This window comes from Acomys russatus, chromosome 19 (assembly GCF_903995435.1).
Source record: "Acomys russatus chromosome 19, mAcoRus1.1, whole genome shotgun sequence".
In the NCBI taxonomy this organism is placed as follows: Eukaryota; Metazoa; Chordata; class Mammalia; order Rodentia; family Muridae; genus Acomys; species Acomys russatus.
The window spans coordinates 14,062,250-14,087,394 of record NC_067155.1 but is presented as its reverse complement, the minus strand read 5'-3'; the positions used below and the strand labels follow the sequence as shown (position 1 = coordinate 14,087,394).

Below are 25,145 nucleotides of genomic sequence, written 5' to 3'. Positions count from 1 at the left end.
GGTAGAGCCCTCACCACGATGTGGCACGAGGCTCGGAAACATGAGCGGAAACTTCGAGGCATGATGGTGGACTACAAGAAGAGGGCGGAGCGGCGCCGGGAGTACTATGAGAAGATTGTGAGTGGCGGCCAGACTTCAGCCTAGGCTGGGAGGGTGCCCGAGGGACGGGCCCTGGGCTTGGAGGTCTGTCAGAGCAGGAGCTCTGTTTCCTCAGAATCTTTCTCACTATTTATTTATTTTGGTTTTTCGAGATAGGGTTTCTCTGTGTAGCCCTGCCTGTCCTGGGCTCACTTTGTAGACCAGGATGGCCTCAAACTCACATCGATCCGCCTGTCTCTGCCTCCCGAGTGCTGGGATTAAAGGCGTGCGCCACCATGCCTGGCTTTCTCTTTTTTTTTCTTCTTCTTCTTTCTTTCCCCTGTGACCACTTTCGGTGGTGTTGGAGATAGAAGTTTGGGCTTTGTGCAAGCTTCCTATCGCCTGAGCTGCCCCTTACCCCGTCTCCCTTTGGGACAATCTTGTTACGTAACTCGGGCTGACCTCAGACTCATAATCTTCCTGCCCGTGCCTCCCAAGCGCTGGGTTTACGTGTGTTTTCCTGTGCTCAGAAAATAGTCATTTCTGCAGCCTAGCGGCTGGGGAGAGCTTGAGGGCTGCTGCCTGTGTCATCCTACTGTGTCTGGTTGCAGCCCTGGTGCAAAACTGGTGTCAAAGACTTAAGATTCTGCAGCTCTCGGAACATTCCAGAAGTAAGACTTTACCTCTGCGGCATTCCCAGTGCCCCTCCTCAGTGTGTGCCCAGTGCCCAGAACAGCTCAGTTGTTCTTGAGGCTGAGCTTGGCATCCAGCAGTAATGCTGGTGTCTGACCAGTCCTCTCCATTGCTTTTGGAGAAAAACGAATGAACTGCATTCGTTGGCCAGAAACTCCTTGTGGCCTCTGCTGCCTTCTCACTGGCTTTCTTGGGCATCTTTGTTGGCATTTTCCATATCTGCTGCAACAGATACAGCATTGGTCTGCAGTGCCTTACTAGTCTAACTTGCTTGTTTTTGGGACCCCCCAACATGAACTGACAGTTGCTTACCTGGCTCTGTTCTTTTAGATGACATTCCTGTAGACATTCTGTCTACTATAGTGCTGCTGCCCGACCTCTCTGTTCCCCTTGCCTTCAGTCTTGTCCCCGAAATGATTCAGCAGACTAGAGAGGTCCTTCCAAAGCGGAAAACTGGGCCCGTTCTTCCCTTGCTCGGAATCTTACAGCTCCTGAGTGTCTCTGGGAGAAGGCCAGGCTCTTCACCATAGCTTTCAGGGCCCTGCATGGTTTGGATTTTACTTACCTGGTGCTGAGAATGGAAGCCAGGGAAGGGCTTCTGCCAGGGAAATGCCCTACCACTGAGCCATGCCCCCAGCCCCTCACTGGGGGATTCTAGGCAGGGGCTCTACCACTGAGCCACGCCCCCAGCCCCTTATTGGGGGATTCTAGGCAGGGGCTCTACCACTGAGCCACGCCCCCAGCCCCTCACTGGGGGATTCTAGGCAGGGGCTCTACCACTGAGCCACGCCCCCAGCCCCTTATTGGGGGATTCTAGGCAGGGGCTCTACCACTGAGCCACACCCCCAGCCCCTCACTGGGGGATTCTAGGCAGGGGCTCTACCACTGAGCCACACCCCCAGCCCCTCACTGGGGGATTCTAGGCAGGGGCTCTACCACTGAGCCACGCCCCCAGCCCCTCACTGGGGGATTCTAGGCAGGGGCTCTACCACTGAGCCACGCCCCCAGCCCCTCACTGGGGGATTCTAGGCAGGGGCTCTATCACTGAGCCACACCCCAGCCCCTCACTGGGGGATTCTAGGCAGGGGCTCTACCACTGAGCCACGCCCCCAGCCCCTTATTGGGGGATTCTAGGCAGGGGCTCTACCACTGAGCCACGCTCATAAGCCCCCACTGGTTTGGAAGATCTAGGCAAGCAGTTTGCCACTGTACCGCTTGGTTTGATTTTTACCTGTCCTCTGGAATCATGCCATTTCACTGTCTGCCTCCCTTGTTCACGTTATCCTCCTGGCTATTCCTCTGTTGCCTGTGTTTCCTTCTCCGTGCAGAGTGGCGCAGTGTGCGTACTTGATGTGGCTTAGCAGAGCGGTGAAGTATGAACAACATGACAAAAGCTTGTCTGGTTTTGTTGTGGTTGTTGTGGTTTTGGTTTTTCCAGACAGGGCTTCACTGTGTGGCCTTAACTGTCTGTTTTGTGGACCATACTGGCGTCAAACTCACAGAGATCTGCCTGCTTCTGCCTCCCTGAGTGCTGGGATTACAGGCGTGTGCGCACCACCACATTCTGCAGAGGTTTGTCTCTTATCTGTAGAGATTTCTTGTCTTGGGGTCTGAGGGAGCGCTGGAGAAAGCTGCAGCTTCCGTGTGTGTCTTGGTTTAACGTAGCAGAGAGGAGATAAGCGAAGGTGGGCAGAGGTTCTGATGCTCCTTGAGGGAATGTCTGGGTGTTTCCCCATGTCCTGCTGACCTGAAAGTCCCACGGGCCCACTCAGCCTCAAGGAAGCAGACACGTGTAGATTCCTTTCCAGCAGGGCTTGGCCAGATGTGTGAGGTGACCACTGAAGTGGGCCAGTGGAGACAGTGGCCTCCCAGTGGGGAACACCTGGTTGCAGCTCCCTCACGTGCCTTTGCCTTTTGGGTGTTTCGTGGGCTTTCCTGGGGTGACTTCCCTGTCGGTAAAGCGAGGCAAGATCCCAGAGAGAGTTCCTTGAAAGTCAGATCTAGTGCTTTGGAGTGTATTTGGAGTTCTGTACAGAGCATGGAGGACCGAGGAATGTGCCTCCCAGAAGGCCCGGCCCAGCATGGGTGCTGGCTCACAGAAGCCACTTCCCTTGAGCTTCCTGCCGCTGGTACAGGTGGCTCTACCAGTGTTCCCGGTCTGTGGCCCTGCTCAGCAGCCGTGTCATCGTGGCAGCAGCTTTGTAACTCGTGTCTAGTCGTAAGCTTCAGAGCCTTTTAAGTGGCTTCAGCTTTCTGATGGAAGGGGTGTCTGAGCAGGGCGGAGATGGCTACACAGCTGTGTGTCCTGGTTTGTGTAACTGCTGCTCAGGAGGGCGTGGTTAACTCGCCGTGCTGAGATGTGGCTCAGTGGGGAGTGCTTGCCTAGCCAGCACCATCCCTGTACATACAGAGACAAGAAAAATACACAACCCCTGTTATTGCTGGGTAGAGTGGAATTTGGATTCAGACCGACATGGATGACACAGGGAGCCTGGAGGGGGGTGTTGAGGCTCGCGTCCCAGTTGGCAGGGAGCCTCCTGAGCTTTTGTCCAGGGCAGTGATGAGGAACAGTCCCTCCCTGGGTGACAGGAAGAGCTTGACAGCAAGTGTCTGTGGAGCTCTTTGTGGTGCGGCCCATACAAGCAACCAGTGTCTGAGCCAGGAGTGTGACCCGCATCCAGATGTGTGGAGCCTGGCTTTGAGAGATGACTGGGCCACTGCTGGGGTGGGGCGAGGAGCCTAGGGTGGGCTGAGGCTGCTTGACCGAGCTTGTTCTGGAGTGGCTGGCTGTGCGCTCCCTGATGGCTGACCGTTCTTGGTGGCTGCTTCCTTCAGGTTTTATGGCTTTTCTGTCAGTTGTTCCTGTTCTCATCAACTTTCTTTTTTTTTTTTTTATTTTCCCTCGTTTTCTTTTCACTTCGTTCTTTTTTTTTTTTTTTTTTAATAAAGATTGAATCTTGCTAATTTGTTCAGGCTGGCCTAGAGTTCACTGTGTAGCCCAGGCAACCCTCCAGCTCACATTCCTGCTGGGATCCCAAGTGTGCGCCTCTTCTCTAGTCAGTCAAGTTGTTGGATAAAGACATGCAATCTACAGGACGTGGTGATGCACACTTTTGGTCCTTGCTTTAAAGAGAGCCAGAAGCAGGGAAATCTCTGTGAGTTTGAGGCCAGCCTGATCTTTATAGCAAGTTTCAGGACAGCCAGGGCTACATAATAAGACTGTCTCAACGAAAAAAAGAAAAAAATAAGAGTCCCCTGTTGATCCACAGATGGGAGTAAGTCTCCTGGAAGGCCCAGCTGGCCAGGCATTCCCTGGACTCAGCGCTCCCCTGTGTATAAAAAGGTAGTCACTGTGGAGGGCAGCGCTGCCCCCTACAATGAGCTGTGAGCCGTAAGAGGGTGGAGCTTGAACTGTGGGGACTGGCCATCTGCTTGTATGTGCTGAGGAGGTAAGGGAGGCAGTGAGTGACCGGAGCACACCCACACAGTCTCCTCCCCACCCGAGCCCAGGGGGAGCCTGGTAGGTAAGAGTGGCTTGTTTGCCCCTAATGCTGCGGGTGGAGCTGAGATGAACTTGCTCACAATAGTTAGAAGAAAGTAGCTGTGATGGATGAATGAATAAAGAGACTATGGGCTGGGCCTTGTCTCAGTGGTTAAAGGACTTGGTCTGCAAGCATGAGGACCAGAGTTCGGATCCCCAGAACCCACGAAATGCCAGGTGGGCGTGGCGACTGGCCTGTGGTTCAGCCTCAGAAAGGCAGAGACGGGATCCCCAGGGCAGCTGGCTAGTCAGATCCACCATGTCAGGCAGCTTTGATTTTTGAGTGAGAGACTGGGCCTCAATGAACAAGGTGATGGAGGACAACTCCCGACATGTACCCTAAGCCTCCATGTTCATGTGCACCCACATGTGTGTTCACACCATGCAAACACTCACACATGTGGGAAGGGGAAAGGAAGAAGATGTGACTGTGTATGTACACTGGAAGGCTGTTTATCCTCACACCCGGTATGGAACACAGATGCAAAGACAAGAAACAGTACCACACTCTGGAGCCAGAGTTCCAGGACACAGTAAGTTACATGGTGAGACCCTGTCCGCAAGGGGAAACCGAAAAGCAAGAAAACAGTCTGGTGTCGTGTAGCTTGTAGCTTGATTCTGCGTGCCGGGAGATGTAGGTAAACACTTGTGGAGAGTGCTGGTGGTGAGAGAGAGGAGGTTCTTTAGCGGGCAGAGTCTGTGCTTTGCAAGATGAGGCCACTGTAGAGATGGCAGCATAGCTCACACAGAGAGGTGTGTGTTAGTTGGTGCTTCTACACTGCACTTAAGCCCTTCAGGGCTGAGCTGAGGCGCCAGTCCACAGGAGAGCACTGCTTACTATGGGTGTTTAATCCCCAACACAGCAAAAAAGTTAAAGTGAAAATAGTTGAGCGTAGCTTCTCTGTTAGGTACTTTTTTTTTTTTTTAAATCACAATAACAATTATCCTAAAGTGGGCAAAAATGAGCAAAGGCTAGAAAAGAGTTGAGGCCATCTGGGGTCAGACTAGTTCTGCTTGGTGCTGGTGTGATTCCAAATGTGAGCCTGTGGCTTTACCTCAGTTTCCTCGTGTGGGAAATGGGTTCTTCCAGGGTTTCAGAGTTTGAGTGGGGCAGCGCTTAGCTCAGAGCCCCCGGGCATGCCTGGGGACACTGACTTGGGCTCTGTGCCTGTCATTTGTGGGAGGCAGATCCCTGCAGGAGCTCTTACACGCTTGCCGCACTCCGTGCTGCACCTGGTGTCCCTAGAGTATTGGCCTGAGGCTTGCTGGAGGCAGGCAAGTGCAGGGCAGGCCAAGGGTTTGCTCCACAGCCACCAGCGGCACCTTGTCATCTTGGACAGGCCTTCTGCAGCCCAGTGTCCAGCAGTCAGATGAGCAGGGTGCCAGCTGTGGGTCCACCCCCTGCTGGGAGCAGTGGAGGGAGGGGACCGACAGTGATGCTGAGCTGGGATGGCAAGGGCGTGAGCACCGCGGTCTCCTGTGTGAGCACAGGAGGCTGTAGCTTTTCCTAAGAGCTCAGTCTTCTCTTCTCCTGCCTGATTTACAGGCCCTGAGAGTCCGTCTGGGGACCCAGGCCCTGGGGACAGACATCGCAGTGAGCGAAACAGATCCCCATCCAGGAAGGACATCCTGCTTCATGTTCTTGTGGGAGGCTGGTGGGGAAGCAGCCAGCTGAGCTAGAATAGCAGGTGCTGGTCGCGGCCCTGAAGAAAACACATGGCCCCTGTAAGGTGTTCACGTGGCTTGCTTGGGGACCCTCCAGGAGGAAATGTGAAATAAGAGCGCACAGCCTTGCTCAGAGGGGACCACAGCATGGAGGCTGGAGCCCTGGGAGTGATAGCACAGAGGCCCGTATGCCTGCAGCAGGGGAACAGAGGGAAGTCACGCTGAGGCTCTGGGGAGAGGAGGGACAAGGAAAGCATTGCTAAGAGCAGAGTAGCCATGTGCCCCAGGGAAGACAGCAGGACCCAGCCAGGGGATGCTCTGAGACTACAGAACTGTGGGAGCCAGCTCAGGATGTATGGGGCAACACAGAGCGCCCCCTGTGGCTCTCCCTGGTATAACTGCTTCTGACTTGTCCTAAAATGTGTGTGAAACAGGAAGAGACCTACAATAGGAAGAATTTCGAAGACTTTGGCTGTCTTGTTTTATTTACATCATCATCATCATCATCATCATCATTATTATTATTATTATTCAGGGTTTCTCTGTGTAGCCTTGGCTATCCTAGACTCACTTTGTAGATCAGGCTGGCCTCACAGCGATCCGCCTGCCTCTGCCTCCCGAGTGCTGGGATTAAATGTGTGCGCCTCCACACCTGGTCTTTTGATTATTTTAAAAGTTATTTGTGTCAAAGCTGGCCAGTGATGTCTCATACCTTTAATCCCGCACTCAAGACTCAGAAGAAGATGGATCTCTTGAGTTTGAGGCCAGCCTGGTCTACAGAGTAAGTTACAGGACAGCCTGGGCTACATAGAGAAACCCTGCCTCTCAAAAAAACAAACCATGGGTTAGGTGTGGTGGCGCACATCTTTAATCCCAGCACTCTGGAGGCAGAGGCAGGCAGATCGCTGTGAGTTCCAGGCCAGCCTGGTCTACAAAGGGAGTCCAGGACAGCCAAAGCTACACAGAGAGACCCTGTCTCGAAACGCACCCCCGCCCCAAAAAAAAGCACATGCCGCTACCGCCTGGCTTCATATGACTTTTCTGACCTAGGATTTCTCCCTGACTCTGGCCAGCAAATGGCCAGGATCCACCTGTCTCCGCTTGCCCAGTGATGGGATTACAGGCATGTACTGATGTGCTTGTCTTCTTACATGGGTGCTCTCTGTTAACAATGGTATTGAGCTGTGACTGCCGTACTGCACCATTCAGCCATTAAAAGTTAGGATTCATTGCTGCACTGCGACTTAGTGGTAAGGCGCTTGCCTAGCGTGCTCAAATCCCAGGGTTCGGTCCCCAACACTGCACAAATAGTGCTGCCAGTCAGTGCCTCTCAGTAAGTCTCCGCTGTCACCACAAGCCCATGGGAGGTTTTCATTAACATAGATAGCAAGTGCATACTCATGAGCCCTCCCTCCGTCCCCATCGTCCCTTACCTTCAGCTCTGGGAGCTACTCAGAGACTCTCCGTCTGCCTGTTGTGTCCATGTCACGTGAGTGGCATTACTTGATGCAGTGTTTTGCAGCGGACGTCTTTCGTCTAGCGTTACGTGTTCAAGGCTCGTGCACATGGCAGTAGACAGCATGCTGTTCCACTTCATGCAAGTCGTCCATTGAATGGTTGGCATGTTTTGGCTCCTGTGAGATGTGCTAGCGTGAACATAAGCATGTGTAAGGTCTGTTCCTAGCCGGGCGTGGTGGCGCTCGCCTTTAATCCCAGCACTCGGGAGGCAGAGGCAGGCGGATCTCTGATTTCCAGGCCAGCCTGGTCTACAAAGTGAGTCTAGGACAGCCAAGGCTACACAGAGAAACCCTGTCTCTAAAAACGAAACAAAACAAACAAATAAACAAAAAGGGTCTGTTCCTAGAAGTGGAATTGCTGGACCATACGATATGTCTTTCTCAAGCGTTTTATTTGCTGTGTGTTTTTTTCAGTGCTGCTGGTGGGGCTGGGGCCTCCTGCGTGACAGGCAGCAGCTCTGTCCCATGGTTACAGCCTCAGCCTGGCTTACCCTGTGTAGGACTGAGTCTCTTGGTGCCGTGCCTGTACCTGTTGTCGGTTCCGCCATCCTGCTGCATTTGGAGTGGGGCCTTTCCTGCCCCGTGTCCCCCAGGGCCTGGGATGCGCCTCTGCTCTTACTTGTGATCTTCCTGCCCCAGGGGGATGGCTGTGGGAGCTACTTTTTTTTCCCCCTCCGAGACAGGGTTTCTCTTGTAGCCTTGGCTGTCCTGGACTCACTTTGTAGACCAGGCTGGCCTCGAACTCACAGCGATCCGCCTGCCTGTGCCTCCCGAGTGCTGGGATTAAAGGCATGTGCCACCACGCCTGGCGGGAGCTACTTTTTAACTATTTTATTTGGGGTTCCTTAAGCCTCTACCTCCCTCCCAGCACCCCAACCCAAGGTAGGAGAGAAAGAAGGTTAGAAGGCACTAGGGCCGTAGACTGCTTTAGACCTAGTTCTGCCTGTGTAGGGTCATCAGGGTCTTTTGGAAAATACCAGTCTCAGTAGTCAGGATACCCCGCTGTCCTGCAGAACCAGCAGCTGCCTTTCTCTTTCCCTCTCATTAAAGCCTCTCCCCCTCTCTGAGCTTTGGCATTTGTTTGGTTTGGTTTGGTTTTTCTTTCTTTTTTGTGAGACATGGTTTCTCTTTGTGTAGCCTTGGCTGTCCTGGAACTCCCTTTGTAGACCAAGCTGGCCTTAAACTCGCAGAGATCTGCCTGCCTCTGCCTCCCAAGTGCTGGGATTAAACGCGTGCGCCACCGCCACCAGGTTAAGGCATTCATACTCTCCCAGAGTCCTCAGACTTAAACTAACAGCAGCTGGCAAAGACCATGTCCCACACAAGGCATTACCAGCTATGGACAAACTAAAGCAGCCCAATATCCCACACTTGGGATTAAAGCAAAAACATAGTTTTTGTTTTTATTTCAAGACAGGGTTTCTCTGTGTAGCCATGGCTGTTCTGGACTCACTTTGTAGCCTAGGCTGTCCTTGAACTCACAGCCTTTGCTTCCTGTGTGCTGAGATTAAAGGCGTGCAACACCCACCTCAGCACCCCCCCCAACTCAAAACCATGTTTGCATAACAGTTGATAAAGAAACCAAAACTTGCCTTGCAGATGGCCAGGGATGGTGGTAAAGAGTTAGAGGTAATACTTTAGACAGAGCATGTCTGGAGCTTTGGTAGGTCTTTAATTTGTAATCCTCCTGCCTTAGTGCCCTAGGAGCAGGGACAGATAGGCCTGGCTGGCAGGGTGCCTCAGCTAGAGCAGAGTTCAGCACTCCTGGCCCAGCCCTGGAGTACCATTCCTCAGCCCTGAGGGCAGTGAAGCTGCTGGTGCTGTGTGTGTCAGCTCCCTGTGAGGTGTGGCCCAGGGATGTGACCCATAGGTCAGCGGACCACCAGGCCTACGTGCAGAGGCGTGGTGGGCCTTGCCTTGGCTCCTTGGTGACCTCTGACCTGTCCATCCCTGCAGAAAAAAGACCCCGCCCAGTTCCTGCAGGTGCATGGCCGTGCCTGCAAGGTTCACCTGGATTCTGCCGTTGCCCTGGCTGCTGAGAGCCCTGTGAACATGTAAGACTGTTGGGGGACAGCGTAGTGTCAGAGGGGACTTGGGGGTACTCTAGAGTCTGCAGTAGAGGCTCCGGTAAGGACAGATTTGTACTGTCAGGCCTGGAAGCCCAGGCACGGGCGACTGGCTGTCAGAGAGGTTATGCAGAGGGTCACAGTCCGGGAGGACGTAGGGCTGACTGACGCTCACAGACAGGTGGCAGCGGGCAGATGCCAGAGAGCCCTGTTTCAGGGTGACGTGGGTCCTTTCGTGGCCTTCAGCCTGGCTTGAGTTCCTTGCTATTTGCCTGGCTCTGAGAAGTGCTGTCCTAGCTTGTGTGCTGGCAGATGGATGATTTGTTGGGCCTCGGATTCCAGGTGTAGTTTAGGGGTGCAGCATAGGTGCCTGAGTGCTGGAGGTGAGAGTGAGGTGACAGTGGGTGTCAGAGGGGCTTGAAATGGTGAGGATGGGGTGCTTGGATTCTCTGAGATCTCCCTGTCTGCCTGTCCCCCATCTCAGGATGCCCTGGCAGGGGGACACTAACAACATGATTGACCGCTTTGATGTTCGAGCACATTTAGACCACATCCCCGACTACACCCCCCCACTGCTCACCACCATGTAAGTGTCCTCCGAGGCTGGGCTGCCCCAGCGTGCCCTCCACCTTGCCCGCTCCCTCCTAGCCTGAAGCCCTCCCTTTTCTAATGGCTGGGTCTCACCTCACCTTCCTTTTAATCCTTCTCCCTCCCCAAGCTCCCCAGAGCAGGAGTCAGACGAGCGGAAATGTAACTACGAGCGGTACCGTGGCCTGGTGCAGAACGACTTCGCCGGCAGTGAGTGGCGGGGCAGGGCGTGGGGCGTGGGGGCCTGAGGCCGGACGACCTAGACCAGGCTCACCCAGGTACTTGTTGCTGGTCGCCCTTGGTTCCGTCCCAGTCTGTGTACCCTCCCCCCTTCCAGGCCTTCATCCAGGAAACTGGCACAGGGCTCTCTTAGAGCTAGAGTCTTGGCAGTCTCGCCCAGGCCACCTCCCACCCCTTCCCTCTGCTTGATGGTTCAGGGTCACAGGAAGAACCTCTTCCTTGTGAGCAGAGCCTGACAGTTGAGCTCCCTGGACATGCCAAGTCTGGCCTTCACTGTTCCCTTTTGTGAATGAGAGGCAAGGGTCCTGGCTTCCCCAGAAGGTCAGATCTTCTCGGGCAGGCTTGCTTCCCTGTCAGGTCTTCAGGACACACTTGCATGTGGCTGGGGCCCTGGCTCAGAGGTTTGGAGTACCTGCCCTGAAAGCCTGGCAACTTGAGTTTGCTCACGAGAACCCACTTCTGACCTGCACACACATGCACGTGATATGCGTACCCAGACAGGCTGGTTCCGTCTCTAGCATCGCACACAAAACAAACAAAACCTGATGGGCGTGGTGGGGCACGGCCTTTAATCTCAGCACTTGGGAGGCAGAGGCAGGCAGATCACTGTGAGTTCGAGGCCAGCCTGGTCTACAAAGCAAGTCCAGGACAGCCAAGGCTACACAGAGAAACCCTGTCTCCAAAAAACAAAAACAAACAAAACCCTACGTGTGACCCCGCACAGCTTCTACAGGAGAGAGCACTTAGTAGTTTCCCTTTGCCCTTGTGTGTTTTGTGAGCTGGGGATGATCCAGGGCCACACACAGGGGCTAGGGAAGCGCTCTGCTACTCAGCTGCACCATTAGAACTTGGATTATTTTTCTATTTTCATGTTGGAGATGTGGTCTTACTCTATAGCCAGGCTGGCCTGAACCTCGGGATCCCCTGGCCCACCCTCCCCAGTGTTGTGTCTGTAGGCGAGGACCATCGTGCCCAGCTCTACTCCTCATCTTACAGACAGGACTCACAGGTGTCTGTGGAAGTGAGGCCTTCCCTGCCTCTGCCCGAGCATGGAAAGCTCCCTGGTGGGAGTCCTAGCCAGGGCCATCCCCACACAAACCCCTCTCCTGGCAGGCCTCACCTTCCTCCTTGTGAAGTGTCAGGTGGGTGCAGGGGTCCGCATCAGAATGTAGGCACTGTGTCTTTGAGCCTTGCCCAAGCTGACACAGGCGGCCCTGCACTTGAGCTCGCTAATCCCAGACTCCTGTGATTCTAAGATGCTTTTATGTGTTTCAAATCAGAGGTTGCTAGGCTGGAGAGGTGGCTCAGAGGTTAAGAGCACCATCTGCTCTTCCAAAGGTCCTGAGTTCAATTCCCAGCAACCACATGGTGGCTCATAACCATCTATAATGAGATCTGGTGTCCTCTTCTGGTGTGCAGGTGTGCAGGCAGGACATTGTATAAATAATAAATAAATAAATCTTAAAAAAAAAAAAATCAGAGGTTGCCATTACATTCTAGGAGCCAGTGAAGCCTTAGAGTCAAGCAGTTTATCATTTGTCACCATGGTGCTGTCATTGTTGCTGTCAGCCAGGCCTTATGATTCCTCAGAGCTGGAACCTCAGAGCTTCCCTTAGTCCTCCAGTCAGGGCTACAAGCGCTCCGTCTTGTGCTCTTCTGGGCTGGGAGCTTCCACACAGTCACATGAGCAGTTTAAGAAGAAACCTAGGTGGCATAGGAGATGGCTCGCCAGCTTTCTGCTGGGCCAGGATGAGGTGCTTGTCCCTGAAATAGGGTACACAGAGGCCCTGGGGTACAAGCACTGAAGACAGGACAGGGAGCTATGGGAGAGGACAGCAGTCAGGTGTCTGTCACAGCCAGGGAAGGGCCATGCTGTGTCCTAGCGCGTACACTTGATACCGCAGACAGAAAAGCAGAAGCACACAGGCTGAGGTGGGGGGATCGCAAGTTCATGGCTTGCCTGGGCAACCTGAACAACTCTGTGAGACCCTGCCTCAAAAAGAGGGCTGGGGTGGGGTTCCGTGGGAGAGCATGTGTGGCATGCACGAGGCTTTAATAATCTTCAGTACCCTCCCCACCTGCACCTTTTAAAAAGAAAGGAGAGCTACGCTATGCCTGTAGCAGGAAGGGGAAGGACTCACCCGAGCCCCAAGTGGGCTGAAAGGAGACCAGGGCCGGCTCAGTCCCCTGGGAAGCCCCTGCAGTGGGTGCTGGGGTGTAGCAGAGCATCAGCAGCACTTACCCCATGAATACAAACCAACCCACAGGACTGCATGGCACAGCAGCCAGTGAGGCCCAGATGATACCCAACACTTAGGGTTCTGGAGGCCAGAGAGGCCCAGTGTCAGCAGTGGTGGCCCCTAATCCCAAGGACCCACTTTGTCAGGGATCCCATTGTACAGAGGAGGGAACTGAGGGACGGGTCAGCAGTTAACTTCACTGAAGCGAGATCACAGGGCGAGTGGATCATCTGGCTGATGTTGTGTATTGTAGTCACTTGGGTCCTAGACAGAAGAGTGATTTGAAATGGGTGACCCTGCCTTGGCTGCCCCCCTCCCGTTCCCTCCTGCATCTTTGTGCCCACTCCTCCTGCATGTGCCTGGCCCTGCTGACCTCTGGCCTCTTGTTGCCAGTCTCGGAGGAACAGTGCTTGTATCAGATCTACATTGATGAACTGTATGGAGGCCTGCAGAGACCCAGCGAGGATGAGAAGAAGAAGTGAGTTGGGTGATGGGGTGCGGTCTGGCCCCTCCTTCTCCATATAGGTGGAGAGGAGGAGGCAGCAATGGTGGACAGGCTCTGCCCAACCTTGTCACTCCCACCATACAGAGTGGGAGGTGTAAGCCCTGTGGGGAAGCTGCCTGAGTGTGAGGCCTGTGGGGAGGGCCGAGGGAAGGCAGGTCCTTAGAGTCAGCCTTAAGTCAGGAGCTTCAAGGAACGAGGGTAATGCGGTGTCGTGCACTTGTCCTGGTGTCTGCTTGCAGTGAGCTTGGAGCCCATAGACACTGATGTCGCTCTGCCCAGCACTGCCAGCCTGGCTGGACGCTGTAGTCCTAAGAGCCCTGCTTAGATCTGGGACCACCCACTTAACTAGGCTTGGCGTCAGGGTAAGGGTGCTGGGAGGAGGCAAGGTATATTGACAGCTGACGGCAACAGCAGCCTCTCAGTGTGGCCCCTGAAAGCAGAGCTGGGCACATTGTGCCCAAGATGACTCTGGGATCTGCATCATGGGACTTCCGGCCTGGCAGGCAGGCTGTCCCCTGTCATGAGCTGGAGATGAACGAGGGAGACTTGTTGGAGGAGGAGGCCTTGTGTGGGCCCAGGAATGGGAAGGAGCAGGCCATAAGCAGGTGGGCTAGAGCGGAACAGCTTAGGTGGGCACATGTTACTGAGGACTCGGGGCCCACTGTGGGCCTGTGTCCCTGTTGCTGCTGGGTACCCCTGGCTCATGGCTCTGTCCCAGGCTGGCAGAGAAGAAGGCTTCCATTGGCTACACCTATGAAGACAGCACCGTGGCCGAGGTGGAGAAGGTAGCCGAGAAGCCGGAGGAGGAGGAGTCACCAGCAGAGGAGGAGAGCAACTCGGATGAAGATGAGGTCATCCCCGACATCGGTGGGGTCCCCTCTCTGCCCTCCCCACCTGCAGTCCCTGGGCATCGGTTCTGTGTCTCGTCCCTTGCCTTCTGTGGGGTACCCGTGCTTACAAGGCCTTCCCCCTGCCTCAGTTCCAGGGCCTCAGCCTCCTGCAACTTCCCTGTCCCTGTCCCCTCCCTGCTCAGTTCCTCTACAAGACTCTGCCACCTGGGAGCGGCTCTTCCTCTCCCGCCTGGGGCCGGCCTTCCTTTGCTCTGGGAAACCAATCCTGACCTCTCCTAGAGCTGCCCCTCACCCTCCAGCCTCTGTCAGTCATCCCCCATGTTCACCACTCTCCGTCTATATGCTGCTCCGACGCCCACCCCACCTCCGCCCACCCCACCTCCGTCTCCTTCCACTTCTCTTCCCTGCACTCCATTCATAGACTTATCTACCCACCCCGCCGGTCCCTGCTGTGCAGTCGGTCCCTGCTGTGCAGTGTGCTGAGCTGGCCAAGCCCCAGCTTAGGCCTCCCTGAAAGTGCACCACCTGGCAGACCTGCCCTGACTTAGGGTGCTCCCCACCTCTGTCTTCTCCTGGGGCTTGGGTCCCTGACAGCTTTTCTCTTGGTGTAGACGTGGAGGTGGACGTGGATGAGCTGAATCAGGAACAGGTGGCCGATCTCAATAAGCAGGCCACCACCTACGGCATGGCCGATGGGGACTTTGTCAGGTGAGATTGCTGGCTGACACACCAGACTCTGGCCTTGCCCTGTCTTGTGTGTCACACCCCTGATTACAAAGGCTGGCCTTCTCCGCCTGTGAGCTATGACTTTGTGGCCCCAGAGCTGGGCGCCACTAGTTCCTTGCGGACAGTGCCCTCTAGTGGTCAGCTTTGTGCATTGGCTCCTGGCGGACAGTGCCCTCTAGTGGTCAGCTTTGTGCATTGGCTCCTGGCGGACAGTGCCCTCTAGTGGTCAGCTTTGTGCATTGGCTCCTGGCGGACAGTGCCCTCTAGTGGTCAGCTTTGTGCATTGGCTCCTTCATGTAACCATGCTGAGCTCCTGTTCCTCAGTGGTGCCAGCCGACCAGAAACTGACTTTGTGCAGAACTAGGGATCAGAACCAGGCCTGTGCCCAAGTCTGAACCCAGAACGCCCCAGCACGGTGGCTCTTCCCAGTGCTGCACCCCTTCATACAGTTCTCAGCCTGTGGTGGCCTCCAGCCATAAAATCGTCTCTGCTGCTACTCCATAATTGTAACTTTGCTGCTGCTGTGAATTGTAATGTAAATATTTTTGGAGATAGAGGTTTGCCAAAGGGGCCATGACCTCTGCTGCGGTGCTTCCGTCCTTTGGGATTAAAAGTGTGTGCTGCTACCTTTCACCACCCGCTGAAAAGAAATTATTTTAAAGAGAATCCTATTTTAAACATTTTATGTGTGTACTATATGTGTGCACACACACTCACACTGGTGCATTGCCCGTGCATGTGCAGATCCCAGAGGACGACATTAGGGTTACTGCTCTGTCCCCTTGTTCCCCTGAGGCGCCTCCAGATGGGCTCTGTCACTGAACGTGGCGCTAGGCTGCTGGCTGGAAGCCCCAACAGCCGTCCTCTCTGCAGTGAGAGGCACAGAGTAGCCACACCCAGGTGTTTGCTTTGGTTTGTTTTGAATTTTATGTGTATGTGTGATTAGCTCTGTGCATCATATGCAAGCCTGGTATTTGTAGAGACCAGAAGAGGGGGTGGGATCCCCTGGAGCTGGAGTTGCAGGCAGTTGTGAGCTGTCAGATGTGGGTGCTGGGACCTGAGCTCAGGGCCTCTGGAAGAGCAGGAGATACTCTTAACCTCTGAGCCATCTCTCCAGCCTTGAGTGCCAACTCTGAGCTCTTAAACTAGCACAGAGGTAGCCTAAGCTGGATGCCACTCAGCCAGTCCCAGGGGATCCAGCACCGTCTTCTGACCTCCAGGAGCACCAGGCACACACACAATGCGCAGAGGTACTCACAGGCAAAACACCCACACACATAAAAATAATTCAAAACTGTTTTTTTAGGTGCTCAATAAAGTCTATTGAATATCTTAAAGAAATTTGGTGTAATGGCACACACCCATGATTCTGCAGTCTAGAGGCTGAGGCAAGAAGGTCATGAGTTCAAAGCCAGCCTGGGTAGTAAGTTCCAGGCCAGCCCGAGCTACAGAACAAGACCCCATCAAAGGAAAGGGCAGAGCAGTGTATGCCTGCACATCCCTTAGCTAAGAGGACTCCCTGGTGAGTTCAAGAGCATCCAGCCTGTAACAGCAGTGCCCTGACTCAGGGAGAAAGGAGGACAGAGTTAGCAAGAATCATGGGTTGGGCCTGGTGGCGCACGCCTTTAATCCCAGCACTCAGGAAGGCAGAGGCAGGAGGATCCCTGTGAGTTCTAGACCAGCCTAGTCTACAAAGTGAGTCCAGGACAGTCAAGGCTACATAGAGAGACCTTGTCTTGAAAAACAAAAACAAAAACAAACAAACAAAAAAAAGAACCATGGAGCAGCAGCAGCAGGTCCCTGCTGTCTTTGCTGCCTTTACCAGGGCTTAGCTCATGCTGACCTGTGCCCTTCACACTGACTCTCACTCCCTCTGCAGGATGCTACGGAAAGACAAGGAGGAGGCAGAGGCCATCAAACACGCCAAGGCCCTGGAAGAGGAGAAAGCCATGTACTCGGTGAGGTCGGGGTCAGGTGCAGGGGGCAAAGGTGTGTCTGGGGGGGGGGGATACTCCTCACCATCTGGGCCCTCCTCATCTAGGGCCGTCGATCCCGGCGACAGCGAAGAGAATTCCGGGAGAAGCGGTTAAGGGGCCGGAAGATCAGCCCTCCCAGGTAAGATTTCTCCCCTGGGCAGCCAGGGGCTCAGGAGTGAAGCCTGGCCTTGGCTTCAGGGAAGACTTGTTCTAATGATGGACTTGGAACAACAGTTACTAGAGCCTTGGAGGCATGCAGACGCTTTCCTCTGCCACCCGAGCCGTCACCCTGCTGGACAGCGCAGCGCACTCTTGGATGGGGAGTGGCTAGCAGGCTGCTAGAGATGGCGGGAGGAATTGTGGCCAGAACTCAGGGCCCCAGGCACAGTCCGCTTGTGCTGCTCAGTGTCCAGATCAATGACTCCTTTCTCCTAGACAGAGTCTCCTCCTCTGCAGAGCGGGCCCCTCACCTGCGAGGAGTGGGGCCCGGGCCACTTCCCGCATGGAAGCCTTGAGAGAGGGCTGGGTAGAGCAGTAGCCTATGAGGAGAGGCTGCAGTCTCTGACGAAGGGGAGGGATTGAACGTGGCTCCAAAGTTTAAGTAGCTTAGGGCTGGGTAGCCCTGATTCTCATGGTCACTGCTTTTAGTTTAGTGGCTCTGTCAGTGTATTAACCAAAACTGCTAGGTGCAGGTCACATGGCTGAGCTGGGGTCTCGGCACCTTCCCTAATGAACAGTGTGACCCTGGGCAAGTCGCTCGCCCTCTCTGGGCCTGCACCTCCCAATGAAGAGTGAATAAGTGGATTTGAGATGAGTCGCTAAGTTAGGCACACTGATGTTTTCACACCAGCATCGCTCTGGTTGTGGTTGCTCAAAGCCTTATGCTGTGATGGGGAGACAGATGTGGGGTCCACACCATGAGATGGGGTGCACAGTCTGCAGCAGTGGGGGCTGGGCGGGGTAGGCCCAAGTTCACAGCAGCCCAGTCTCAGCTCCCTGTCCCTCCTGTTGTCTCCATAGCTATGCCCGCCGCGACAGCCCCACCTATGACCCCTATAAGCGGTAAGTGTCAGTGCCCAGTGGCTGACCTGTTGGGTCACTTCTGTCGCAGATAGCATCCTAAAGTCTGTGGTTGGGGGTTGGATCGATATCAGTTTGGTTTTTCCATTTTTTATTTTTTTTTATTTTATTTTTTTTTTTTTTGGTTTTTCGAGACAGGGTCTCTCTGTGTAGCCTTGGCCATCCTGGACTCACTTTGTAGACCAGGCTGGCCTCGAACTCACAGCGATTCGCCTGCCTCTGCCTCCCGAGTGCTGGGATTAAAGGCGTGCGCCACCACGCCCGGCTTTTTCCATTTTTTAAAATTCAGAATCTCCTTGTATTCTTGTTAATGTATAGGCTTGTGATGCAGCCAAATATGGCATAAAGGGGACACGGAGACTGTGCGCCTCTAACACACGCCTCCAGTTAGTGAGAAATGCCAGGCAGTGGCGGGGCCCCAGGGTGGGGCCCACGGGTGTTGGGTGGTAGAGGGACATCCAGTCTACCTTCTCTCCCTCTGGCAGGTCTCTTTTGGCCAAGAGGTGAGGCCGGTGGGCCAGGGGCCTTTCGTTTGGCTGCTCTGCTCAAAAGGGAGTTCCACTAGGCCCAGTTTTATGGGATGGAATTAAACCGCACATAATAGCTGAGGACTTAATCTTCAGGTTAAACAGGAAGACCCCAGTATTTTCAGTGCCTTTGCTGCTGTTTTAGGCTGGTACTCCAGGCCTCTTGCATAGGCAAGGCCTTCTCGGGGCTACACCCACCCTTCACTCTCGCTGGCACACGCAGCCAACCATTTTCTTTTCTCATATTTGTTTATTTGTTGAGACAGGGACTTTATTATGTAACCCTGACTGTCCTGGAGCTTTATATACACCAAGCTGGTGTCAAACTCAGGCCTCAGCCTTCCCGGTGCTAAGACTACCCTGCCCCCACCCGGGCCTTATTTCTTTTTTGAAAAAATTACACTTATTGTCAAAACACTAAGAATGTCACATTTATATAGTTCCTGATTGTGTCATGGTTCTTCTTGCTGTAGGTAGTTTATTATATATGTGTAATAATATAAATATATATGTGTAAAAAATAAAAAATATTTAAGTAAAAGAAAAAGAAGGCTGGGCATGGTAGCATACACCTGTAATCCTAGCACTCGGGAGGCAGAGGTAGGCGGATCACTGTGAGTTCGAGGCCAGCCTGGTCTACAAAGCGAGTCCAGGACAGCCAAGGCTACACAGAGAAACCCTGTCTCGAAAATCTTAAAAAAAAAAAAAAAAAAAAAAAAAGGAAAGAAAGAAAGAAAAATTACATTTATTTGTACGGGTATAGATTATGGGATTGATTTGAGGTTGTCAGGCTTGGGGACAAGGGCCTTTACCGACTAAGTCACCACACCAGCTGCAGACTTGTTAATTTTTGAGACAAGGTCTCTCTATGTAGCTCTGGCTGGTCTATACCTCGCTATAGATGTATACCAACTGGCCTTGAACTCACACAGCCCACTAGGGCGCTCGCTCCTTGGTGCAGCTGGGCCTCTTGAGTGCAGCCTCTCTTTTCCCTCTAGGTCACCTTCGGAATCCAGCTCCGAGTCCCGCTCCCGCTCTCGCTCCCCGAGCCCAGGCCGTGAGGAGAAGATCACTTTCATCACCAGCTTCGGCGGTAGTGACGAGGAGGCAGCTGCTGCCGCCGCGGCGGCCGCTGCATCGGGGGCCACCCCGGGGAAGCCCCCCGCGCCTCCCCAGCCGGGCGGCCCCACTCCAGGCCGTAATGCCAGTGCCCGGTCGGTAGCGCGCCGCCCTAGCCGAATCCTGGGAGGAGGGACGGGCCCGCCAGGGGTGGCGCTGACGGGCTGTGTGCTCCCGCAGCCGCCGCTCCTCCTCGTCCTCCGCCTCCAGGACCTCCAGCTCCCGCTCCAGTTCGCGCTCCAGCTCGCGTTCTCGCCGTGGCTATTACCGCTCTGGTCGCCACGCGCGCTCCCGCTCGCGCTCCTGGTCCCGCTCGCGCTCCCGCTCCCGGCGCTACTCGCGCTCCCGCAGCCGCGGGCGGCGGCACTCAGACGGCGGTTCCCGCGACGGACACCGCTACTCGCGCTCGCCAGCCCGGCGTGGCGGCTACGCGCCCCGCCGCAGGAGCAGGTCTGTGCTCCGGCCAGCGGCTCTTCTCTTGGGAAGCAGGACGGGCAAGTGCCCAAAGTATGGTGCGGGCCTTCGGCCTGGACTTCCCAGTGTGCTGGACCTGGGAACCTTGTGGACGGCACCTTTGTAGAAGAGCCCGTTCCCAGGCAACAGAGGAGGCTCTGCCGTGGCTTTTTTAGGCTTGGTGGGGGAAAGCGCCGAAGCAGCAGCGGTGCGTGGCTGTTTTTAGACTTGGTGGGGGAAACTGTGCAGAGTGTGCACAGGGCTAGGCTTGGTGACCCAGCTGGGTTTCTTCCTCTGTAGAACAGACACAGCATAAGTGTTCAGAGTAGACCATGGCCCTGGGCATGTGCCGTCAGTGTCACTACCAGTCTCTTGGTGTCTGCCTGTGGGAGCTGGAGCAACAACAGGCCAGCAATCCTGCTAAGGGTTGTCAGCCATTGCTTGCTCCCTCACCTTCCTATTGCTCTGAGAGTGCATGTTTCCTGGTAGCTCGGTACTGTGTACTGGGTACACACTTGGTACTGATGACAAGTACTAGTCAGTTCAGGGAGACCCATTAGGGGCTTGGAGACTGCCTTCTGGGTCTTCCCGGTAGCACAGCCACAGGGGAAAGGCTGGGGAGGGAAATGGGCCTATCACAGATTGAGTGCCCCCCTGAGGGTGATCAAAGCTCTGGGTCAGTGCAAGCTGCCCGAGCTGCTGGATTGGTGCTGCGAACTGTGGAGTTGGGGGCACCGCAGGTATGGAGCAAAGTGAGAAAAGTGTGCCCAGCATACTCGTGGTTAGGGGTGCTGGCTCGGTTCTAGAATGTGTCCAGGGAGCAGCTGGGGCGTTTGGAGGGAAGTGTGAGAGGAATGTTTATCCCCGGCAAGGAGGCAATTGGGGTAACTTCCTTTAGGTCCCCAGAGCCTTACAGCCCTTCTCCTCCTCTGCTATGCCTAGGAGCCGCTCCCGTTCAGGTGACCGCTATAAGCGGGGCGCCCGGGGCCCCAGGCACCATAGTAGCAGCCGTAGCCGCAGCAGCTGGTCCCTGAGCCCTTCCCGAAGCCGCAGTCTGACCCGTAGTGGAAGCCGAAGCCAGAGCCGGAGCAGAAGCCGCAGCCGCAGCCACAGCCAGAGCCACAGTCACTCACCATCGCCCCCAAGGGAGAAGCTGACCAGGCCGGCAGCGTCCCCTGCTGTGGGCGAGAAGCTGAAAAAGTGAGTAGGGACCTGGCTGGAGCTGAGGGAGCCCCTGTGTGTGCATTTGGAAGGGAGTGTCACACTGCCCTGGCTACCATGCGGGGTGCACTGCCGTGGAGGGTCAGTGCCATCATGGCTTTGGCCCAGTAGGCCATCGCAGAGGGTTGTGGTCCTGCCTAGGCCCTGCGGGGTCTGGAGCTCCTGAGGCCTTTGGTAAGAAACAGTAACATTGACATTTCCTCCCACCCAGGGCCGAAGCTGCCGCTGGTAAAGAGACAGGAGCTGCCAAAGTCAGTAAGAATTTGGAACTCGCCCGTCTAATTCCCGTCAGCAGCAGTGTCCAGAGCTGGGCCCGGTGGGCCTGCAGGGGGCCCAGGGGGAGGGGAGAGCCAGCCCAGGGACCGGGGAAGGGCTACCCAGGCACACTTACGTCCCATCCCTGCCTCCCACGGGGCTCCAGGTGGCCCCCAAGTCCCATGGTCTTGGCTGAGGTGGACTGGGCGAGCTCTGGGCACCCACGCCTGTCCCGTCCCTTCTCCCGCAGCCCAAGCTGACCCCACAGGAGAGGCTGAAGCTGCGGATGCAGAAGGCTCTGAACCGCCAGTGTAAGTCCTGCCCAGCCCGTGCTGTGGGGGGTGTAGAGCGGGGTGATCTCGGAGCCGGCCTGAGGGCCAGGGCGGCATGGGGCCCGTGAGGACAGCCCTCAGCCTCACACCCTTCCCCCACAGTCAAGGCGGACAAGAAGGCCGCTCAGGAGAAGATGATACAGCAGGAGCATGAGCGCCAGGTCAGGCCAGGCCAGGGGGCGGGGCCAGGCCAGGGGGCGGGGCGCTCAGGTGGGATGGGGCGGGGCCAGGCCAGGGGGCGGGGCCACCCCTCACAGCTGTTTCTGCTGCAGGAGCGAGAGGATGAACTTCGAGCCATGGCCCGAAAGATCCGAATGAAGTAAGGCCCCGACCTGTGGTACACCCAGACTCTTGCTGCTGGAGCTCTCTGCCATTGCTGTCCTCTTGTTTTGGCAGCCTCTTCCCCAGATCCCCTAGGCCCCTCATCTTCTGATGTCATGTCTGAACAGTATCCCCAAACTCCCTGGCCTCCCCATGTCTGGCAACCGACCAGGACAGCCAGGGCTGTTGCACAGAGAAACACTGTCTCAAAAACCCAAAAAACAACAACAACAACAACAACAACAAAGTGCTGAAGTGACACCCACCCGTGGTGGGTCTCTTAGGGCCATGGGCCTTTCCTTTTTCTCTTCTTTATTTTCTTCTGCTGTATGTTGGGCACTGTCAAAGCACTGGGCCTAGATGACAGGCTTGGGGCTTAATTCAGCTGTCTTAAGCTCTGAGGAAGTGGCTCTGGGGTGGGAACTTTTCATCTTGGAGTGCTGGGAATGGGCCAGCCCCTCAGTGCTGCCACACTAGGCAGATTGGATGAGTGCCTGGAGACCTCAGGCTGCCCAGGACCCTTGGGCAGAACCTGGGTTGTTGCACTGCAAATTGGTAATAGGGGAGCTACCAGGGATGGGGCCTTTACCTGTCACTTCTTTCTGCTTTGTGCCCTAGTGGGAGCAGCAAACATTCTGCTCTCTCTGAGCTGGGGTGCCTTCCTCTGTGCAGCAGTGGTGGGAATGGCCATCTGTATGTATGGTAAGCCGTGCTGACCGGCTGGCCTGTGGGACCACTGCTGCCCAGTTGCCCACGCCGGCTGCTCCTGCTTTGTCGTTTTTGTTTTTGTTTTTTAAGATTTATTTATTATGTATACAGTGAGCATTAGATCACGTTATAGATGGTTGTGAGCCACCATGTGGTTGCTGGGGATTGAATTTAGGGCCTCTGGAAGAGCAGACAGTGCTCTTATCTGCTGAGCCACCTCTCCAGCCCCTGCTTTGTCATTTTTAAAAATATATATGTATATATGTGTATGTTCTTTTCTTTTTTCTTGTTTTTTGGTTTTTCGAGACAGAGTTTCTCTTTTATAACCTTGGCTGTCCTGGACTCACTATGTAGACCAGGCTGGCCTTGAACTCACAGTGATCCACCTGCCTGCCTCCCTGAGTGCTGGGATTAAAGGTGTGCGCCACCACGCCTGGCCCAGACTATGTTTGAATTCATATAAGCCTCCTGCTTCATTCCCAAGTACTGGGATTACAGGCATGGACCGCCATGCCTGTCTTAGTATTCGAGGGCGAGGGAAGGAGGGCGGAGGGAGAGAGGAAGGCAGCCAGTGCGTGTGTGTGTGTGTGTGTGTGTGTGTGTGTGTGTGTGTGTGTGTGTGTGTGTAGGTCTGAGGACAACTTGCAGGTAGCAGGCCTCTCCTAGCGTAGTGCCTGGGGATGGGACTTGGGTCGTCCTGGCATGGCACTGTGTATGGCACACTTGTTGAGCTCCAGATGCTAGTGTCACCTGAGTGTTTCCTGCCTGTAATCCCAGCACACAGGAGGACATGAGTTCAAGGCCAATCCCAGCTACACAAACAACCCTCTCAAAGACAGATCCCAAGAAGAGGCCCTGGGGGCTTGGTTCATGTTCGCTGGTCATATTTGCTTCTGGTGCTGACTGGCACCTCACCTCACCCGCTGTCGCCCCATTCCTGCCTGAGCCTCAGTTTGCTCTGCTGTTCGCTGAAGAGGATTGTTGTCCCAGTCCTGGCTGTGGGGAGACCCTCTTAGCATGCTAGGCCTGGCCTGGTTCAGGTAGAGGTGTTGTACAGCCCGCAGGTGCTCACCTCTCCCTGTTGGTTGCCTCCCCTCTCCCCCTGCAGGGAGCGAGAGCGACGGGAGAAGGAGAGGGAAGAGTGGGAACGCCAGTACAGTCGCCAGAGCCGCTCACCCTCCCCACGCTACAGTGAGTACCTCTCCACCCTTCCTGCAGTGCACTCAGGAGAGCCAGGCTGCTGCCTGGGACCATTAGAACGAAGCTGGGTTGAGCTTACCGCTGTGATCCCAGCACTCCAGAGGTGGGGGCCAGCCAGGTTTCTGTGGAGTCTGAGGCAGAAGGATCACTTGATTGGTATTTGGGTGCAGCCTAGATTGATTACACAGGGAGACTCCATCGTACTATTTTTAAAAGTCCTAGACAAGCTGGGCAGTGGTAGCGCACGCCTTCAGTCCCAGCACTCAAGAGGTAGAGACAGGTGGACCTCTGTGAGTTCTGAGGCCAGCCTGGTCTACAGAGTGAGTCGAGGACAGCCAAGGCTACACAGAAAAACCATGTGTGTGTGTGTGTGTTTTAGAGGGGCCAATTCCTAGATAGCCAGATGTTGTGGTGCATGTCTGAGGAGGCAGAGCTGGGAGGATCTCTGAGTTCGAGGCCAGCCTGGTGTACATAGACAGTTTGAGTCTAGCCAGAGCTACATAGTAAGACCTTGGTCTCTGTAAAACAAAGTAAATCTCTTGAGACGGAGACCAGATGGTCTCTTCCCTGCTAAGCACATGGGAGAGGGGCTTGATCCTGGCACAGAGGTGGCTAGGGTGAACCTTGGGCTCCAAGATGGCCCAGCAGGGGCTGGCTGCCATCTCCCTCCTTTTCTTTTCAGGTCGAGAGTACAGTTCTTCCCGAAGGTGAGGCTACCAAGCCACCAAGGGTGCCCCTCCTGGAAGTTCCCCGTGTTTTTCTCCCCCTACCCCCCAGCCCCATACCCCTTCATTTGGTGGGGCCTGACTTGTTCCCTAGGGAAGATGTTCCTCCCTCTGCAGCCCAGTCTCCAGGCGTGTTGATGCCTGTGTGCATGGGAGGGAGCTCCCCGCATCCCACCCTCACAGCCTTCCCTTCTCTGCAGGCGCTCGAGGTCCAGGTCCCGCAGCCCCCATTACAGGCACTAGGCAGAGGACTGTGGGGGCTGCTGCTGCTGCTGCTGGTTTTCTGTAGTGAAATAAAAGCTAACATTATTTAATGCCCTTCACTGCCTGCTGTCCTGATTGATGTAAAATGATGTAAGACTTCCAGGTTAGGTGCCGCTGAGGGCCGCTGCAGGTGCTGTAGCCTGCAGGGTGTGGTGCAGGGCCCAGACAGTGGCATGTGTGGACAGGGCCAGTGGATGACGGGCTAGGACTGGACTGTGCCCAGGGGCCTCCAGTGACAGGTCCAGGCCTCTTCC

General features: G+C 55.1%; 1 protein-coding gene across 7 annotated transcripts; it reads left to right on the top strand.

Moving 5' to 3' along the window:
- On the top strand, positions 1 to 24,969 carry Clasrp (CLK4 associating serine/arginine rich protein). 7 transcript variants are annotated; one of them, XM_051162537.1, is made up of 20 exons: positions 5 to 117; positions 9,451 to 9,548; positions 10,045 to 10,146; positions 10,279 to 10,358; positions 13,022 to 13,106; positions 13,852 to 14,000; positions 14,596 to 14,692; positions 16,590 to 16,668; positions 16,752 to 16,825; positions 17,707 to 17,748; positions 19,292 to 19,507; positions 19,593 to 19,862; positions 20,808 to 21,065; positions 21,298 to 21,337; positions 21,592 to 21,652; positions 21,776 to 21,834; positions 21,946 to 21,992; positions 23,811 to 23,893; positions 24,585 to 24,609; positions 24,828 to 24,969. In XM_051162537.1, the coding sequence occupies exons 1-20, from the start codon at positions 19 to 21 to the stop codon at positions 24,868 to 24,870; spliced, it is 2,007 nt and encodes a 668-aa protein (XP_051018494.1). In that variant the 5' UTR covers positions 5 to 18; the 3' UTR covers positions 24,871 to 24,969. The 7 variants fall into 7 exon arrangements, 4 of the variants coding, with proteins under 4 accessions (XP_051018496.1, XP_051018494.1, XP_051018492.1 ...); XM_051162535.1 differs by having other exon boundaries at positions 21,946 to 21,994; positions 23,789 to 23,893; XM_051162539.1 differs by lacking the exon at positions 9,451 to 9,548 and having other exon boundaries at positions 1 to 117; positions 21,946 to 21,994; positions 23,789 to 23,893.
- The last annotated feature ends 176 nt before the right edge of the window (positions 24,970 to 25,145 follow it).

What these genes read in the sequence shown, in the direction of transcription:
- Clasrp (XM_051162535.1), top strand. Translation starts at nt 19, where the DNA reads ATGTGGCACGAGGCTCGGAAACATGAGCGGAAACTTCGAGGCATGATG. An exon ending in CCCCCACTGCTCACCACCAT is followed by an intron (nt 10,147 to 10,278) that starts GTAAGTGTCCTC and finishes TCCCTCCCCAAG; the next exon opens with CTCCCCAGAGCAGGAGTCAG. An exon ending in GTGGGCGAGAAGCTGAAAAA is followed by an intron (nt 21,066 to 21,297) that starts GTGAGTAGGGAC and finishes CCTCCCACCCAG; the next exon opens with GGCCGAAGCTGCCGCTGGTA.